We start from the raw sequence: 19699 nt of genomic DNA on the forward strand, positions 1-19699 counted from the left end.
ACAACCTTGAAATGAGCCTTCTAGAGTCAATTTCAGTTTCAGTTCCTACTGCATGTAAAAAAACGAAGGTCTCAAGTGTTTTAACAATTTCATTTACCTAATGAGACAAACGACTTTAATGCACTGACATTCATCTTAAAGTGTGCTTCTACTTGATATTGCTTAATAAATATTATGTTCTTTAAACTTTGAAGAGCACTCGAGGCCTTTTGACATAGAAAGTGCAACCTGATATGAAATAACGTAACAAAGTAAAGACGCAGGGTTAGGGTATAGGATTTCCACCGCCGATAAACGGTTCTTTTATAGAAGAAAAGTATAATTTCATCTAAGAAGCCTGATGCCCGACATGAGAGGCTGAGTGCCCCAAAAGATACACTTAACTACATTAATATCGGTTGTCTCATTTTAAATATACAAATTCTGAAACGTGAGAGTCGCGCTTAGTTTTCACAGAGATTAAGAAAATCGGGCGTCTGCGTTTCTGATGAAAAGAAGACCTCTTAATGAGGCAGGAGCGGAGGCTGGCCGGGAGGGAGGTCGGGTAGGGCACGAGGGAGTGCGGGTAGGCCGGGAGGGAGGTTGGGTAGACCTGGAGGGAGGTCGGGTAGGCCGGGAGGGAGGTCGGGTAGGGAGCGAAGGAGCTCGGGTAGGCCGGGAGGGAGGTCGAGTAGGCTGTGAGGGAGGTCGGGTAGGCCGGGAGGGAGGTCGGGTAGGGAGCGAAGGAGCTCGGGTAGGCCGGGAGGGAGGTCGGGTAGGGAGCGAGGGAGCTCGGGTAGGCCGGGAGGGAGGTCAGGTTAGCCGGGCGAGACGGGCGCCGTTTGTTGTCGAGGAGTGGGAGGGTGGCAAGGGGGTGGATAGGGGGGCGAGCGGGGCCGTCGAATTCGGAGACGCGAATGCTGAATTCTTTAAGTCGATACTCCAGAAGGAGCCAATTTCGATGCATTATAAAATCTCCTAAGCTCTTTATAAAGGTTGGTCATCGATACTCCCTAACGATTACTCCCCATGATTGCTTTGCGGTAGTTATGCCGGAACAATGCTCAAGTTCGTCGGTTCTGCCTTTATTTCTAATAGTAATATTATCTTGCTGACTACGCTACTTCCAGCCTTATTATTCAATATTATGGCAACCCCTCGTTAGCTCTCGTCCCCGCCGCTGTATATTATTCTATACTTATCACTCCAGTAATCCCTGCTATCCTTTCATCTCACCTCGCATAGACCTAAAATATCTGTTTTTCCACTTTCCATCTTTCGCTGAACATTCTCAAATTTTCTTTCCCCCAACAATTTCCTTGAATTCAGAGTTTCTCTTATAACTAATTCGGTTTTCTACTTGTGTCTTCTCTTCTGCTGCTGTCAATTTTTATTTACATATGTGAGATGACGATCGTGGAAGCCTTACCTCTCCAGCTGCCGGGTTCGACACACGGTCCAGTCCAGTTTTATAAGAACTCATTTCCCTAGAGTGACTATCACTTCTGGCTCCTAACCTTCGACCTCTCTGGCAAAGGTGACCCTACGAGTAGGAACTATCGTTGCTCCCATTAGGAAAGCTCAACGGGTCATTGGGACTTCAAGCCCTTATTCAAAGGGAGAGTGTGTGTATATATATATATATGTATTTATATATATATACATATATATATATACATATATATATACATATATATATATATATATGTATTTATATATATACATATATATACATATATATATATATATATATATATATATATATATATATATATATATATATATATATATCAAACATTGTACACCACCTCAATTACCATTCCAAAGATAAATATGATGGTCACTACAGAGGTTTTGAGTCCTGGCAACTACGGAGCCCGGCCCAAACGGCCGTGTGTCGTGCCCGGCAGCGGGGGAGGCAAGGCTTCCGCGGTCGTCATCCCACGAAACCCTTGCAAGGGAAAACCGGCAGCAGCAGGACAGAAGACGCGGGAGAAGAAGAGCAAATTAGTTAGAACAGGAACGTGGAATGTTAGGACAATGATGAGGACAGGGAAATTGGAGAATGTTAAGCGAGAGATGGAAATGGGAAAAATAGATATTTTAAGTCTAAGTGAGGTGAGATGGAAGGATAGCGGAGATTACTGGAGAGATAATTATAGAATAATAAACAGCGGCGGGGGCGAGAGCCAACGAGGGGTTGCCATAGTATTAAATGAAGAGGTAGGGAGAAGCATAGTCAACATAGAACAGGTAACGGATAGAATATTACTAGTAGAGATATGATGAGATGGCTCATATCTGAGTCACCTAGATATGCGCCATCTCGCGGGTTCTCACCTCTATTATACTAACAGATTTGGGAAGGGTTTCAATCACCGAAACGGAGAAGCAGTCATCAAAATATTGACTGTGGGAAGCAGTGCGAGTAGAGATGGGATAATCAAGGAGGGTGGGAGATTTGGTGGAATATCGGTGATTATTCGTGCGGAGGGAAAGTGTGGTCGCGCATATATTATAATACAGGTGAAAACCCGCGAGATGGCGCATATCTGGGTGACCCAGTCATTTAAACCGCCCGGGATGAACCAAGCCCACTGAATGCATTATATGGCTGCCTACATATCCCCTCCCACCCCCTTGTTCATTTCCCATGGTCCCCCCTTACCTCTCCTTCCCTCACCTCTCCACCGCACATGTCCTCTCCGCTCTTCCCCGAGAACGCCATTCAGAAGACGACGGCCGAGCCGTCGAAACAACATATTGTGTCCTTTATTTGTGTACCTATGGTTGAAAAATCTACATATGTGTTTTTATATATTTGTCCGTCGCCGAAGAGCGTTCCATTTCGAAGATTTATATATATATATATATATATATATATATATATATATATATATATATATATATATATATATATATATATATATATATATATATATATATATATATATATGAGATGTAGTCCAGAGGGTAGAGCGTTGGACTACTGATCGGAGGGTCCCGGGTTCGATTCTCGGGCAATGCTCTGAGCACCTGCAACTCCACCCAAGCTATCTTCAGATCTTCATGGAGAACCATAGCCGGCACAGGGAAAGGAACTGGCCCCCCTACCCTGATGTGTGAATTTCACACGCCGTCGGGCTTAGTGCTCGGTGAACTCTACCTTCACCTAACAAACCGACCTTCGGGTTGATGCTACTGTGTTTATGGTTTATATATATGATGTCGAAGTACCCAAGAGAACAATATAAGATAACACGTAAAAGGGCACTCACATTTCAGAAAGTTTAAACTTTAAGATTCCTCTGAGACCTTCAGGTAAGACTGTAGGTGATACCATTAGGCTGATTTCTTCTAATTTTAATTGACCCCAGGACGCTTTAAGTACAGTCACAACCAGTCAAATAACGGAAAAGTCAGAGAGTTGACCATGGTACTAGAAAAGGTCAAGTGCTATGTGGAGAGTCCCTGATAAAATAGTTGTTAGTAGTAATCTATCTCTTTTTCGACCAGATATGTTTCAGGGAGTCTCCGATGCTCAGTGATGGTAGGCTGAATCGGTTATTTTTTAAGAAAGGAAATTTGTTTCTTCTGACACTCGTTATTTATTCAACGCGTGAGACCAAAATATTCTCAATATATTTGGTCAAATCAACATCTTGATTGTGGTGGCATAAAAACTTTACTTTGACATGCTTTAAAAATATCTAATATACATGGATGTTATTCGACAAGATTTATGTAATAATTTGGAGCACTGCCCTTTGGGTGGCATGATTTTAAAGAAAAGAAGGACTGGAAAAGCATGAATTTAGGTCTGAAAATACAGGGATAGTCAGAAAGGAAACCCAGTGAACAAAACCCTCCAGGCATAGAAACACGGCAAAGTCTCCTTGACTTTTGGATTTGGCTTGGAGATTGGAGAGGATTTTTTGATTGAATGATTTATCACAGAGCGAGACTGTGCGCGAGAATCAAGCAACCATTTTTCATAAAAATTTTTATAAATTAATCTATTTCTTTACTTTATTTGTAAATATGTATTTTATATGACAGTTTGTACGAAGTTCATTATGATTTTTCATCCCTCCACATCTACATCGACTGAATATCCCGCAAGCCGCCGCAAGGGCGTGTGGCGGGGGGTGTTAGGACACCACCCGTATTTAAGAAAGAAAAAAAACCGCATGCAAAAGTCTTAAATTTATACAGTCTACAAACAAAACATGCCGTACATTCATGCAAGAACACTTAGGCCCCACACACATGCAAACACTCAAATTACTAACTTACACATGCACCTACAAACACACCCAATATCTTTCCGATGCTTAATTTTGTTCCGACTTGTAAATTCAATGTTTTTAATATTTCTGAAGTCACTTCGGTTTCTTAGTTGACTCGACTTCTACCGGCACTGTAACCGCTACTGGAAGAATTTTTTTTATCCAGAATGAAATTAAATGATGAATTAGGATGTAAAATGAGCCACCTGAATAATAGATAATATCTTACAACACATTTTATCACAAAACTAGTTTTTTAGAGGATTTTCTATATTTTTGTGATAAAATTAACACGAGCAAAGGTGGCTAACACTAAAGTTCGTGCATATCTATATTTAAGGGGTAGATGAAAATTGACTGATTCACGCTGAATTTGGAAAAACTCTGCCCATCGCAGCAAATGATTTGCTTCAATGAAATATGGTTTGGGATATCCTTCCACCCACGATATTCCTGATTGACCACTAACTATCGGAACGGTCACGAATCATGGTGTTGAATTATCTAAGATGGATGATAATTTCAAATAAATGATTTAATCAATGTTGACGGAGTATTTTGGATCTGACTCTTCATGATTTCGGTCGTTTCATCAGACGTTCAGAAAAAGATAACGTTGATAAAGAAAAACCTTGCGGAGTGGCAACGCTAAATTGATGCTTTTGTAGGATTGATTCATTTACAAGATGTAATTTTTTTGTTGTAGATGTTTTAATAAATATTTAAATAAACGGATCATAATTTTTTACATTCAATTCAAGAATTACATAATAATAGCTAATAATTGATGCCTTATTGCTGTTGGTATCAAAAAATCATTAAATATTGGGTATTGTCATTATCGAAAGATATATTTCTTCTTCCCTGTTGACATGAGCTCATCCTCGAAATTGACTGCCGGGAATTTGAAATAGAAACAATGAATGCTAAAATACTGATGCCGTTACTGTCAGCCCCATATGCTCGTCACGTGGGTCCCTGGGTGTAACACGTGATCGGCTAGCCTGTGTTTTCCTGGCTGGAAAGTTTCGAATTCGGTCGAGTCGGGGGATGAAATCCCAATCCCCCCGCAGTCGACTATAAAAAATCGAAACAAAGATATCTGAGCACAATCAAAGAAAGCAGACTTATCCCTTGCAGTATAATTCGCAATACTGGGGTTATATTAAGTACCACTTCCCCACGGATTCAAAAACCGACTAACATTTCACTTCGGATGAGGCCTCATGGGGAAGAAATTAACGTGATAGAAAAGATTTCATGGATAAGGGAGAAACAAATGGTTTGAGAAAAATTTCATCAATTAATGACCCTAGATAGTAATTTATTACCCAATTAAAATTCCTTTTGCCATAAATTCAGACAAATGGCACACGGAGCGCGAATCTAGGATACACTATCAAAATCTTTGAAATAATTTCCTGTTAAAGGTGGAGAGTATTTCATGCAGTGGATTGTACTCGGCATGGTTTTACACTATTCATACCATTAAATAATTTGTCGTTAACAAGCGTTAATATAATAAACCGCAAAGTTTAAAATCGATCTATTTACACAGCCATACTCCCCAGCGGCGACTCGTGAAGTTGTCGATGAACCACACTTAATGGTAGAGCGGTAACATGTAAGTTTCATTACGACGATATCGCAATTGGTACTAAACGTTTTCCATAACTGTTTATTGGATTCCGCTCTTTTCTTCCCATTGACTCAGCTCCGTGATTTGATTCATCCACAACCCTTCGTGGCAAAATAAATAAAATTCGAGTCACATTCAGGTACTTTACGAAAATGGTCTAAGTTATTCTTAAATCTCTCTGCGCGACATTTATTTAATGTAAAACACACTTCGGTTGTCGAGCATGATTTTTTTTCGATCGCTCCAAAAAGGACAATGCAATCACTTTAAAACATAATATTACATAAGCGACGGCATTAAATTGAAACCAGAAATTATTAAAATGTTAGAAATAGAGTTTACGACCAATGAAAAAAATTAGCGCTGTATAAGCAATATTCATTCATTCTTGTAGTTAGTGGAAAGATTCAATGGGGCACCGAGGACTCCACATTCATCCTCTTCCACGGATCTTTATTCCAAAGAGCTGTTTCTCACGAAATTCTAACTTTAAAGTATCCCATTTTTTACTAATTTTAATCCAGAAGATTACCTGGCTATTATGAATTTTTCAATCGAATCCGATCCTTAATTGGAGAGTTACGTAATTAAGACGGCAGAAGGACCCTTCCAAAACCCTTCCTCCCATCCTGCAAATGTCACGTGAGAGTACACCATCTCGTATTTCATTCACGACCCGCATCCATTACCCCCAGGGACCACGCACCCTTTAATGAAGCGAATCTCATAACGCGTCCAATTAATCCACTCCTCCTCTTGCCGCGAGCATCGGGCCGACCCCATTCGACCGTTACTCCGCCCTTCCATCGGCGCCTAACGCCGCGGCAAAGTTTTAACCAGCCCCGAAAATATTTACTCGGTTTTAAAGAGTTCAAGGTGGCGCGAACGGTGAGTGGCGCCAACCAATTCATTCGCCTAGGAGCGCAGGTGCGCGGGAGGGAGGTAGTGGAGGGGAGGGGGAAGAGGGGGGGGGGGTGAAGTTTAGGGGGGAAGGTAGTTGTGCCGACATTCTTAAGAGGCGCCCCAGTAGCTGATGTCATTAAACTTCCTCTCTCGGATAATGATCCCTGGAATTTTAATGTCCATTTCCCGGAGACAGATCGGGGAGGAACGGATTCTGAGCCACCCCTCCCCCTTCACCTTCCCCGCCCCCAGCCCCCAAATCCGACGCGAGGGTAGAAACGGGCAGTATTGCAAGCAAGCCTTGGTAGTGTTTCCTCCTCTCAAAAGAGCGTGGACATTCGCATACCCTCTCATCCAGAGAGCCCGTGGTTTATCTTGAAGAGGAGTTGATGCAGAAGGTTTTTTGGCAGCAATAAGGGTTCGGAAATGCTCGTATTCCTTTTCCGTTTGCTTGTGGGTTCAAATCGAATTGAAATTTGCTCAAATCCGACCCCGGCAGACTATTTTCTATTCCCCAGAGTGGAACCCTCCCTCAAAGGACACCACCATGGGACCCTAAGAGGCTTGCACGCGTACCCTTAAGGGCCTTCTGGAATCCTCCTACCAGGAAGCTTTTGAGTCGTGGAAAAGCCGCTGGTGTGAAAAGTGTGGCGATACTCTCAAGGGATGTACTTTGCAGAATCTTGAGGCATTGTAGCAATAACTGATGAATGTGTAAAACTATTTTTTTCGAAACGTTTCCCAACACTTTTTCATGTAACCTTGTGCAATTTCATGAATTAATGAAATGCTCGACTTGCGCATTATGGATATACGTATTCGGCTAGCCTGAGTCAATTCATCCAAACCTCTTCATATGAGCGTCTCTTGCTTTGAATAATTAATTGATTTTAAAATACACCATATAAATATTTACCATTTTGAAGTGACTTCGAAAGATAATCGAATCGAGCGCCATCAGGAACGAACGCCGCGTGCGTTGATCTCGCATCAATCTGTGCCGTCGGCGTTCGATTATTCAAAGTAGTTCACATGTTGAACTACTAATGGAAGTATAAAGCGCAACTTATTGAAATGGCTCAACATTTTGGCTATAGTTAATCACCTTTCGAGCACTTTATATGCGTGCACACTAACAGAGAAGCATTAACCAATTAGATTAAATTAAACGCGAAGAAAGTGAGGGCGCATACGTGCGCTGATAAAATTTCAATCTACTGATTTTAGATTACTCAAATGTACTCCATATTTAAACCGACCAAAGCATTAGCTAATGTTCACTTATTTCACCATTTAATTTGTTTAAAATGATCTGTGCTTTCCCGGCGAATTGCTGTGGAAATGGCTACTCGGGTCCTCCACCGGGTCAGTTCCTCTATCGATGACGCCAAAGTTTTGGACAATGAGTCGTTTTCCATGCTCAGGGCTGATGGTGTCGAGACTGTTTCAGTTTCGAGGTTTTCATTTCCGTTACGAGACAGAAGTACAGAAGGGAATACCATAACATAAGGTAATAATAACATAAGGTAACATAAAACAAAACATTACCGAGACCCCGTTTTAGTAAGACTGTTCAGTTTCAGTTATAAAGGTTTTTATTTCCGTAAAGTAATAGCGATACAAGAGATGTACATAAAATATAATCGAAACATAATAAGACAATACGGAAACCCCGTTTTAGGATGAACTCCTCTTCCGGGTGGAAAAAAAACAATATAGTAAAAGCTACGGAAGAGTGTAGCGGTTGTGGGAAAACCTTTTCTATCTTTTCAGCGTAGGAAGACTGTGTAACGGCCGGTTTATGTACAGATGAGCATGCCCTCTGATTGGCCGGTGAATTTCCGCCTTTTCCTTGTCACCTTGATCTTCCTCATTACGGACTTTACTGAGGGAATAACCCGTGTCTCGATTGTAAATATTTTCTTCAAGCCGCATCTCGATTGATTCCTTGGTTTATACAGGGTCGCACCCAAAAGTGGTAGGACTGATTTCCTCTGGAGCAAAGGGAGTGGTGGAGGGGGGGTCTGCCTGGCAGAGTAAGGGGGAGGGGGCTCTTAGCAATAGACCGACACCAAACTCAGTCGCCTGCGGGCTGTCGTTGAGTGAGGACCCCGTTTTTAGCGAAGCAAGTTTTTTGTCCGCGTCGAAAAAACAAAATGAATCTGAATTTAGAGCAACGTTATTCCGTGAAGTTTTGTGCGAAACTCGGGAAGACGGCAACTGAGACCCTCAATATGATCAAGCAGGCTTATGGGGACACTGCCTTAAGCCGTTCCACAGTATTTGAGTGGCACAAGTTGTTTAAAAAGGGTAGGGAGCTCGTTGAAGACGACCGTCGCTCCGGACGGCAAGAACCGACACGAATGTGGACAGAGTGGGGACACTGCTGAACACAGACCGACGCTTAACACGTGAAGAAATTGCAGACCAGTTGGGTCTGTCTGCATCCAACGTCCAACGCATTATTTCACAGGATTTGGCCATGCGCAAGGTGTGCGCCAAGATGGTGCCGAAAATTCTGAGTGTCGACCGACAGCTCCTGGCCAAATACGGCGTTGCCACGTTGCCGCACCCGCCCTATTCTCCCGATCTGGCACCACCGGACTTCTTCTTCTTCCCCCTGATGAAAAGACAGCTCAAGGGACGACGTTTTGACTCGATAAAGGCCGTTCAAGAGGCTTCGACGAGAGTCATCAACGGCATCCCCAAAGAAAATTTCCAGCGGGCGTACGGGGAATGGGAGCAACGATATACTAAGTGCGTAGCAGCTCAAGGAGCATACTCTGAAGATTATTAAGTCGATGTAAGTATATTGTCAATAAAATTCTTGTAAAAAAATCAGTCCTACCACTTTTGGGTGTGACCCTGTATTTCGCAAAACTTATTCTCTCGGCGTAAGATTTTTACCTTGCCCCATTGTATCGCGTGGTCTCGTTGGATGGAGTGCTCGACCTTCGTGGATTTTTCCGATTGGCAGTCTGTTGTGTCTGCGATGTTCTTTGATCCTGGTCGCGATCACTTCTCCAGTTTCCCCCACGTACACCCGTCCACATTCACAGGGTATCTGGTAGAAACCCGGAGTCGCAAAGCCGCATGGGTCTTTGCCCTTCATCAGTTGGTCTTTGATTTTACTGCAGGGCCCGAAGTAGGTTTCGATGCCCTCTTTCACGAGGATCTTGGAGATTTTTCCGGAAGTAATAGACATGTAGGGTATTCCAACTCCCGCGTTCTGGTTTAGGGTGCTTTTCTTTCCCGGGTGGCAACTCAGGACCTAAAGAACCGTTTTAGGGCCAAAGTGATTTCCCCTTTTCTATAACCATTTGGGCGGAAGGTCATTTTCAGGTGTCCTTGGGAAGGCTCTCGGGGTTGACTAAGATCCTGACTCGGTGAAGAAGGGTGGACAAAACAGCTCCTACTTCAGAGGGATGATGATGGCTGCGGTCATTAAGGTACAGGTCGGTGTTGGTAGGCTTACGGCAGGCACCGTGTCCAAGTGTCCCATCCTTCTTCCGGTAGACCAGTATGTCTAGGAAAGGTATCTTGTTGTCCTTTTCGGTCCCCACAGTGAACTTGATGTTTTCGTGCTGGTTGTTCATATGCGCCAGAAACTGCTGAAGGTTTTCCCGTCCACTTGGCCAGACAATGAACATGTCAACATAACGGAAAAAGCATTTTGTTTTGAAGGATGCTGCGGTCCATGCTTTGTCTTGAAAGGATTCCATGAAGAAATTCGCTATCACCGGCGATAGTGGAGATCCCATGGCAAATTCATCCGCTTGCTCATAGAAGCAGTCGTCAAACTTGAAATACGTGGTTTACAAGGCTTGATGGAAGAGGTTCACCGTGTGACCGTCGACTGAAAATTTTCTCTAAAAGCCTTATCGTGTCAGCGAGTGGATCCCGTTGATACGATGGAACCCCTGGAGGCACCAGGTGGGAAGGGTGAGGGATAAAAGGAGGATGCGGTAGATGAAGAGAAAGGGAAAAATATCCGGGAATAAACTATCAAATAGCCTCCCAAACTTCTATGCATGCTGGAGGATGACTTAATTCAAAACAAGTGCCCATTCTTCTAATAAATTAATCATTTTTCATACGAAACAAGGCAATAAAAATGACACACGGCCATTTATACGACAGACCTCATCCGCCCATGACTCACCTTGGTACGCGACGATTCCAACAGCCTTAAGTTATAAAAAGTCCAAGATACTTTTGTCTATGCTATAGGCTTCTAGCTTTGCGAGTAGTTGACTATGAGATACTTAGTCGAAAGCTTTTTTAAATTCTAGTAACACCTAATTCCACCCAGTCATTGATTTCTCCATAACGAAAAATACCAAACAAGTACAAAAAGTACAACACGCGCAAGACGTTGTTCCTCGTAGGATCTACACTTGTGGAAGCCGTGCTGGTTTACCATTAGTATGGCTCACATGTTCCAAATAGTGGTAATTTTGTCTGGACAAGAAAAAGCTTATTGAATTGGGAATTCATTGCGACAGGTATGGGATGAAAATAAATATTAATAAAACAAAGGTTATGCGATTTTCTAGAAAGAAAAAGGCTAAGCTAAACATTAAAATAGGACGCGCAAAAACTAGAGCAGGGAGAACAGTTAACGTATCTCGGAAGTGTTTTGGACCCACACGGCCAAAGTAGTATGGACGTAAGGAGAGGAATTGCGCTAGGCAAAGAGGCTTTCGTAAGGAGGAGGGAGTTGATGACAGGGACGTTGAGTAAGGATGTTAAGAAAAGACTCGTAAAAACTATGATATGGAGCGTAGCTATGTACGGCGCGGAAACGTGGTCATTGAAGCAGAAGGATAGACGTAGACTTGAGGTTTTTGAAATGTGGGTGTGGAGAAGAATGGAGAAGGTGAAATGGACCGAGAAGAAAACAAATGAGGAAGTACTTGGTATGGTGGGCGGAGAGAGGGTTTTGTTGGGAGAAATCCTATGGAGGCAGGAAAAGTGGATGAAGGGGGTGTTGACCGGCAATGGGATGTTGAAGACTGTGATAGAGGGGAGAATGTTGGGCAAAAGAGGAAAGGGAAGGAACAGGATAGCAGTAGTAGTATTGAGGGGAGGCGACCGACAGCTAAGGTCATTTGCGCCATAGGGGATGGACAGGAAAGGATGAAGGGAGGAAGGAAGTACTCAGAGCTGAAGAGGGACCTGATGTAGAGTAGGATGTTGTGTTTTGCTAGGGGTCACAAATTATTTAATTAGTAATTATGTCCATCCAAAAACCTATCTTAACCGGTGGATTACCTATTAATAATAAATAATTACATAATGTAATATGTTATTATTATACATATTAATATTTAATGACATTACCTAAATGATATTACCATATAAATGTACTCCTAAATGATAACTAACTTATATATAGGATACAATTTGAATGGTCTATTGTGAAATTCGCCTAACCGTTGCTAAGGTGTTTTAATCGTACGGGAAAAGATCCACATGCTTCTCTGTTCATTTTTGAGTTTTCTCTTCCGTTCCTTGGGGGTCCATTTCATGTAATTTCTCCAGCATCCCTGTGACCCTTTCCTTCCTCCCTAATATTTTCCCTCACATCTCGGCCCTCAATTTAACGCTCTATCCTGCTATCTGTCCCTGCATTCTTTGGCGTCGCCCGAAGATGAAGCAACCGGTCCGAGTGCGACCATGGTTTGGTTCGATAGATGCTGGAACAGGAATCCGAAGCGTGACTTGTCCACCCTCCTCCACCAATGAGGCACTAATCCGGTTTTTTCTCCTTCCAGTGCATCCGGTCGAGGACAATATGCCTTCGCGTGAAGAGGAGGAGTGGCAACCGCCTCGGTGAGTGCACTTTAACCCCCCCAACCCCACCCCCTCCCCTCTTTCTTCCTTCGCGCGGAACGCTGCTCATTTGTCCCATTCGGGAAATAGGCCAGCGGGACTGCTGCCGTGGCAGAGCGTCGACCACCAGCGCCTCCAACGGAGTGTGGCCGAATCGAAGAATGCGGGGATTTCGACTATCTACATCTATGTATATCTACACGACCCCGCAAGGGCGTGTGGCGGGGGGTGTTAGGTCACCAGCCATGCATGCACAATCCCAATCATCACACCTCTACCCAAATATTAGTTTGGTCATGCTCATGAAAAATGTTAATCACACGAAACAAAGTACTGACATGCAGCAATATTCAATAACAGGGAACGTATATTCAAAGCATGCCATAGAAATATTGAACAGTTGGGCCTTTTAAATAAATAATCATTTCATGCAGGATTTGAACAAAATAGATAAACTACCAAATCTGATTATCTCCTGCTGTCACACTTCCATTTTGATCTCCAACGGTACGAGGAAAAATGACATTTTAAATCTATTCTTTCTACAATAAATCTCCCTGATTTTACGTTTGTGACCTGATTTACAATAGTGAGTGGGGACCTGTGATATGTCTTTTACATCCTTAGATGAGTAACCTGCCTCATATTTACGCAATAAATTTAACCTGTATTTAAGCCTACAGTCAACTAGTGGCTCCCAACCTAATTCTTCCAATAGTGCCGTGATGGCACTTCTACCTTGTTCATTTACCACTTCTCACAAACCTAGCTGCTCTACGTTGCATTCGATCTGGAGCAACTAGGTTTGTGAAAAGTTATTTACAATAAGGCAGCAGCGTCACGACGCCATCGGAAGAATTGGGTTCCGGGAAATACCGATGATAGTCTTTCCCGAGGTACCAGCACCTAGAGTTACTGTACTGGGTACGCACAGCGAGCGAGGCACCGGTATCTGGGTTTTTTGTTCTGTGTACCAGCCCCTGAAACATTTAAGTGGACACCCTCCTAGAAGCGACATCCGTGGCACGCGCCCCAGTGTGGTTACCGGTTGGACTTTTGGACGCCGTGCCATGGCTAATGACGAGCTAGACACTTCATACGATGGCCGATGACGCCGATGAAACGACAGTGACGAAATGTTTGCTCAGACAATAAACATTCTCAAAAAGGCGTCGCAATGTTTTTTTCCATGCCTTGGAAATGAAAATTTTGACAGATGTCAAATTTTTGTTTCCTACTCGTAAAAAGGGAAGGAAGCTTTCACGCCCATTACTCATCTCTTGCGTCAGCATTCACCCGAAAACACACCAAACAGGGAACCAACACAACAAACGTAGAATCGTTTAAATACTAGGGTGTGACGATAACTAAGGATAGATAGATAGAGGTCTTTATTTGGGCGAAATTGAGACCTAACGGTCCCTTATTCCATTTAACCCATCACATATACGTATTATGCTAGGCATTAAATTTATAATTACATTCTTACATACACATAAATACATATAAACCATAAACACAGTAATCAACCCTAAGGTCGGTTTGGTAGAGTTCACCCAGTACTAAGTCCGACGGCGTGTGAAATTCACATAGCAGGGTAGGAGAGCCAGTTCCTTTCCCTGTGCCGGTTATGGATTCCCAGGAAGACCCGGTACCCGAAAAATCACATTGCTTGGATGGAGCTGCAGGAGCCCAGAGACTTGCCCGGGAATCGAACTCGGGACCCTCCAGTCAGTAGTCCGACGTTCTACCCCATACATACATATACGTACACATATACATATAGCCATATATACATACACAAAGAAAAATTGGACAGCAACAAACAATATAAGAACACATAAAAAGAACACTCACACGTTATTTCTTGATAATTTCGACGGAATTTAGCTCCGTCTTCCTCGGAAGAAACAGTAGTACTGAGTTTTTTAAACAGTAGTACTGGGTTTTTTATTCAGCACTTCCGTGTTACTCGACGAAATCATCTATGTACATATTTACGCACATATACACCGGTACAAGACATACATATGTAAATGAAGGATACACCTACGAATACACATATACTTGAAGTAAATGGCAGTGAAGATGGCGAACAATAAAATAAGGAAGGTCTAAGCAAAGAATGAGGTTTGTGGGAAAAGCTAGGGAGAGCGTATGATATGTCGAGTGCGTATAAGGATATGCCTAGATAAAAAACGCATTTGTGAAATTTGCGGAGTAGCAAAAAAAGTAAGGATTCAGAAAAAGGATACTTGGTACTTATAATGAAAGGGTCAAGGAGCTTTGCTAATTCACGTTAGCCCCACCTTGAGTATGCTGCAAGTGTAAGGGATCCTCATGAGGTAGGTTTACTTCTGGAACTAAGTCGAGTGAATCGTAGAGCATCTGGGTTGATGAAAAGTTGATATGAACAAGGTGGCAGCGTCACCACGACAATATTTGAAGAATCAGGATGGGAGCCACTAGTTAACCGTATGATTAAATACAGGCTAAATTTACTGCGTAAATTTGAGGCGGGTTACGTATCTGAGGATGTAAAAGACATATTACAGGTCCCTACTCACTATGATCGATCAGATCACGTACGTAAAATCAGGTAGATTCGTAAGTAGAACGAATAAATTTAAAAATGTCGTTTTTTTCTCGTACCGCCAGAGATCAAAATAGACGTAGGACTGCAATCGCACCGGAGATAATTAGAATTGGGAGTGTACATATCTGTCGATACCCTGCATGTTTCTTCCTGCATGCCATTCTTTTTATTGTATAGATCCATCTTTTTTACCGTTCTGAAGCATGATTTGAATATGCGTATCCTGTTATTCAATATTGCTACATGAGTAGTACTTTCTTTCATGTTTTCAGCACTTTTCTAGTGCATGATCAAACTAATATTTGTGTAGAGGTAATAAATATGATTGGGAGTGTTGCTGGAGATCTCACACCTCCCGCCATACACCCTTGCGGCAACTCGCGGGGAATCGTGTAGCTGTAATTGCAGATTCCAAATTTACCGAATGACCACACGAGTATATTCGTATGGGTGCCTCCATTCTACCCGTTCAGGGCTAACGGACCGCACCCATCCAAATTCGCGTGCTCCGTGAAGAAATCTCTATGAAACTTAAGTGTCGATATGGTGGCGGAATAACATGAAAAATATTCCAGTAACTTTGCCAGCTGCCTTTGAGGTCCATTAAGGGGGTCACCTTGGCTCTCACCTAGGAATTCTATCGGGTATTGTACGCGCGTGGTGAATTCCCTGTATCAGCTTTGATTCCGCTTGACGAGTAATATCTCCGAGTTAGTCTCTCGCGTGTCGCATCGTGAATAGGGAGACGACCTTCAGATTCACGAAGAGTTTATGGGTAACCTTTGGCTTCCTTAGCACGACCTATTCCGATGTTGTGACATTCTATACTAATGGAGTCATGCATCACGGCCTGCATATGCATTTTTATTTGCATTGATCAATCATATAATCCTCGGAAAGCACGAGGTGTGATTCAAAGATACGTATTTTGATCAAATGAAGTTAATGAAAAAAATGGAGTCCTTCATACAGAGCGATTTCTTTTTTTCAATACATAGGCGATAGAAATGAAGCATTGATGTCATGTGCGTGACAAAAAGCACCGCCTTCCCGATGCCGTGAAGTATTGTGTCAATCGCCCTCCGGAATATATTTCCCCACACATCAATCTCGTCACAAGTCGTCACTTCGCTCCTGCACGCACTGATGGGATTCAGAGTGAAAGTGTGATGGCCGGCAGATGAGTGGGAGTAACAGGTAAATTGATTGACTGTCGCCTGGGCCATGTATGGTTTGTCCCAAAAATATTAGGACTGATTCGGTAAAAAACATTTATTGACAGAATTGATGCATTCACTCAAGAGTCCCCCATATGCGTCCACACACCGCTGCCAGTGGTTTTTTTCACGCCTCGTTTCTGGTGGGCGGCGTCCGGAATGCTGCTACGCTCCCTCGTGGCGGCCTGTTGTAGCGCTCCCACCGATACGTGGTGAGGCCCTTCAGCAGGGATTTGATTAAGTGTGCGTTTCTCGGAAGCCCCCACTATCAGTTGACTCTCCCAAGGAGTGCCCCCAGCATAACAGACAATGTATGGTGATGTAGCGCGGGTTTCTCGGAAACCAAGGCAAGACAATGTCCGCTACCCAATTCCCTTGTTGCTACAATGTAGCTACTTTGAAGTCCCTCCCCCCGAAGGCGCGATGCTATACAAAGCGAGACACTCCCGGATTATCGCAGTCGCTTGCAGGTGCGCACCACGATGCTTTCGTTGTGCCGGCCTGCATCCCATTGATGACAGCAAGAGGACGCGGTCTGACACTGCAACCTGCGTCAACTGTGGAGGGGCACATGCAGCAGTGTCGAAGAAATGCCCCGCATTTCTGGAGGCCCAGCAACGGAACCGGCCCGCTGGAAAAACGCCGGCGCAAATCCGAACCACCACCTGGAAGCCAAAGCTGGTGGCTCCTCCCAAAGTCACAGAACCCGGGAGGCCGGTGACTGAAACGCTCACCTTTTCCTCGATGCTGAGAAGGGCAGAGGTAGCCATCGCAGAAACCAGGGAAATTGACGATGCCACATCCCAACTCCCTGGAGAAAAAGAACACCAAGACAAAGAGGAGGAACCTCCTACCCGAGCCGTCGCAGCGAAAGATGCAGACCAGGAGAAGAAGGGGAAGAAGAAGAAAGAGATGGGCAATCCGAAACCCCTTCCCTCAAATCTTCCCCAACAGGAGGAAATCGCCACGCCTCCACCTTCTGCAGTGGAAAAGGAAGACAAGGGAGCGAAAGAACCTAAAACAACTGCACCTGCTGAGGACGTGGTTACCGCGAAGGATGGAGAGGACAGGGAGCTATGGTAAACCATAGCTACCATCTGTAAAACTCTGCGGAGATACGTCACCTCAAGGGAGGGACAACTTCTCCTAACCGTACTGGAAGGGCTGGCGAGCACGAGGTCAACAATGAACCATCATGGCTAACGGCCCACTGATGCTCGCCCAGTGGAACGCCAACGGGATCCTCCGAAGGCGAGAGGAATTCCGAGCGTTCCTTCAGGACAGAAACGCCAAAATCGCTGCCATCAATGAAACTCATCTCCATCCAGCTGACAAATCGAAGATTCCGGGATGGTCCATCTTTAGGGCCGACCGGGATACCCAGCACCAGCGGACACTATCAGGAGTTGCGGCGATACTCGTTCACCAGAGTATTGAGCATCGGGCGTGCAGGACAATCTCTCACCCGCACGTTGAGGCCTGCTCGGTGGACATCAGAACGAGGGAAGGATTGATAAGAGTATCGTCAGTATAGTATCCTCCAGCAAAACTGTGGGACGAAGACCTAATCCTACAACTCATCAGAGACGACAGCAGCGCAGCACTTATTCTGGGGGACCTGAATGCTCGACACCCAAGCTGGCACTCGAGAAACCACAACCCCAGAGGAAGAGCGCTGAGGGCACTAGCGGACGAGGAAGGACTAACGTTACTTGGCGCGACGGAGCCGACTCACGTGAGGGGCGGTGTCCTGGATATTGCGATTGCTCGTGGTATCAGGATGTCGCTCAGCATACAGGTGTGTCGAGCTCTCATCGGATAACAATCCAACGATCCTCTTCATGGATACCAAAGCTCCAAGTATTCCTCCGGTGAGCAGGTGGGATTATAAAAGAGCAGATTGGGCTTCCTACAGGTAACACATCGCCTCGGAGCTTCCGAAGGGAGCTGAGGAACCTACGAGGGGCGAAGAAGCGGACGACATGGTACGATATCTTGTGGAGACGGTTACCACTGCTATGGAGACTTCCAATCCAAGGAAGGCGGTGCACCCACACTTCCTCCGAATATCACTCCCGATCCCGATGCGTGCACTCATCAGGCGCCGGAATAACATCCGTCGGCACTGGCAGCGGTACCGGACCACAGACCTGAAGAAACAGCTGAGAGCCCTGAATGACGAAGTCCAAAATGCTCTAACAGAAGTCCGGAAGGACTACTGGGAATCACACCTGGAGGAGGAGCTCCTCAATAAAAACGGGGAAGAGAGGGTTGATGGCGTGTGAAAACTGAGCAGGAAACTGCGCGGCTCTCAGCACACCGACCCTCTCATCATAAGCGGAAATCAAGTAGCGACCTCCCCGGCGGAGAAGGCAGAGATGCTAGCGAGGTACCTCGAAGGCGTCTTCACTCCGAACCCAGGAAACAGTACTTCCGCGGCGATTGAGGCGGAAATCCACGACACAGGGGAAGCCAATGACGGGGTTCATGGGTCTGTCATCGAGAAAGATGACGTCACAGCGGTTATGCGTCACCTTCACCCAAGGAAAGCGCCCGGCATTGACGGCATTTCTAATACCGTCATCCGGGAACTTCCGAAGGCGGCGGTGGCGTACCTGGCCAGCATATTTAACGGCTGCATCAGAATCTCCTTCTTCCCGTCCACCTGGAGGAGAGCAAGAATCGTCTGTCTTCCAAAGTCGCAGAAGACTGAGTTGGGTCCCGGAGACTTCCGGCCCATCTCCCTTCTGGACGGCTTTGAAAAGATATTCGAAAGAATACTGCAGGGGCCGATCCGCGACTTCATACGGCCAGAAGAAATTCTCCCTGAGGAACAGTTCGGCTTCCGCGAACGACACTCAACAATCTATCAGCTAGCGAGGACTACAGACTTCATCACGGACGCCTTCAATAGGAGGATGTTGGTAACCGGTGCCCTCTTTGACATGAAGAAGGCATTCGACCGCGTCTGGCACCCAGCCCTTCTGTTGAAGATGCAGCGACTCCGCTTCCCGGCATGGAACTGGCGCCTAATCAGATCCTACCTGCAGGACAGGACATTCGTCACCAGCTGGCTCAGGACGGACTCTGGGGTTCGACGGATACACGCTGGCGTGTCTCAGGGCTCAGTTCTTGGGCATATGCTGTTTAACATCTACACTCATGACATCCCTAGGGATCATGGGCGTCATGGAATCCTGTCCCCATATGCAGACGACGCGGCGCTACTCTACCGCTCTTG

The 19699-nt window shown here is 44.7% G+C and overlaps 1 protein-coding gene across 1 annotated transcript in view; it reads left to right on the top strand.

Moving 5' to 3' along the window:
- The window catches only part of sdt (MAGUK p55 family member stardust), a 401178-nt gene that overhangs the window by 91358 nt on the left and 290121 nt on the right, over positions 1-19699 (top strand). Inside the window, exon 3 of the mRNA XM_071589207.1 lies at positions 12588-12645. Coding sequence (XP_071445308.1) covers positions 12588-12645 — 58 coding nt within the window. The remainder of the gene's footprint in view (positions 1-12587; positions 12646-19699) is intronic.

This window comes from Hetaerina americana, unplaced genomic scaffold (genome assembly GCF_022747635.1).
Source record: "Hetaerina americana unplaced genomic scaffold, ioHetAmer1.1.p SCAF_34, whole genome shotgun sequence".
NCBI classification, from domain to species: Eukaryota; Metazoa; Arthropoda; class Insecta; order Odonata; family Calopterygidae; genus Hetaerina; species Hetaerina americana.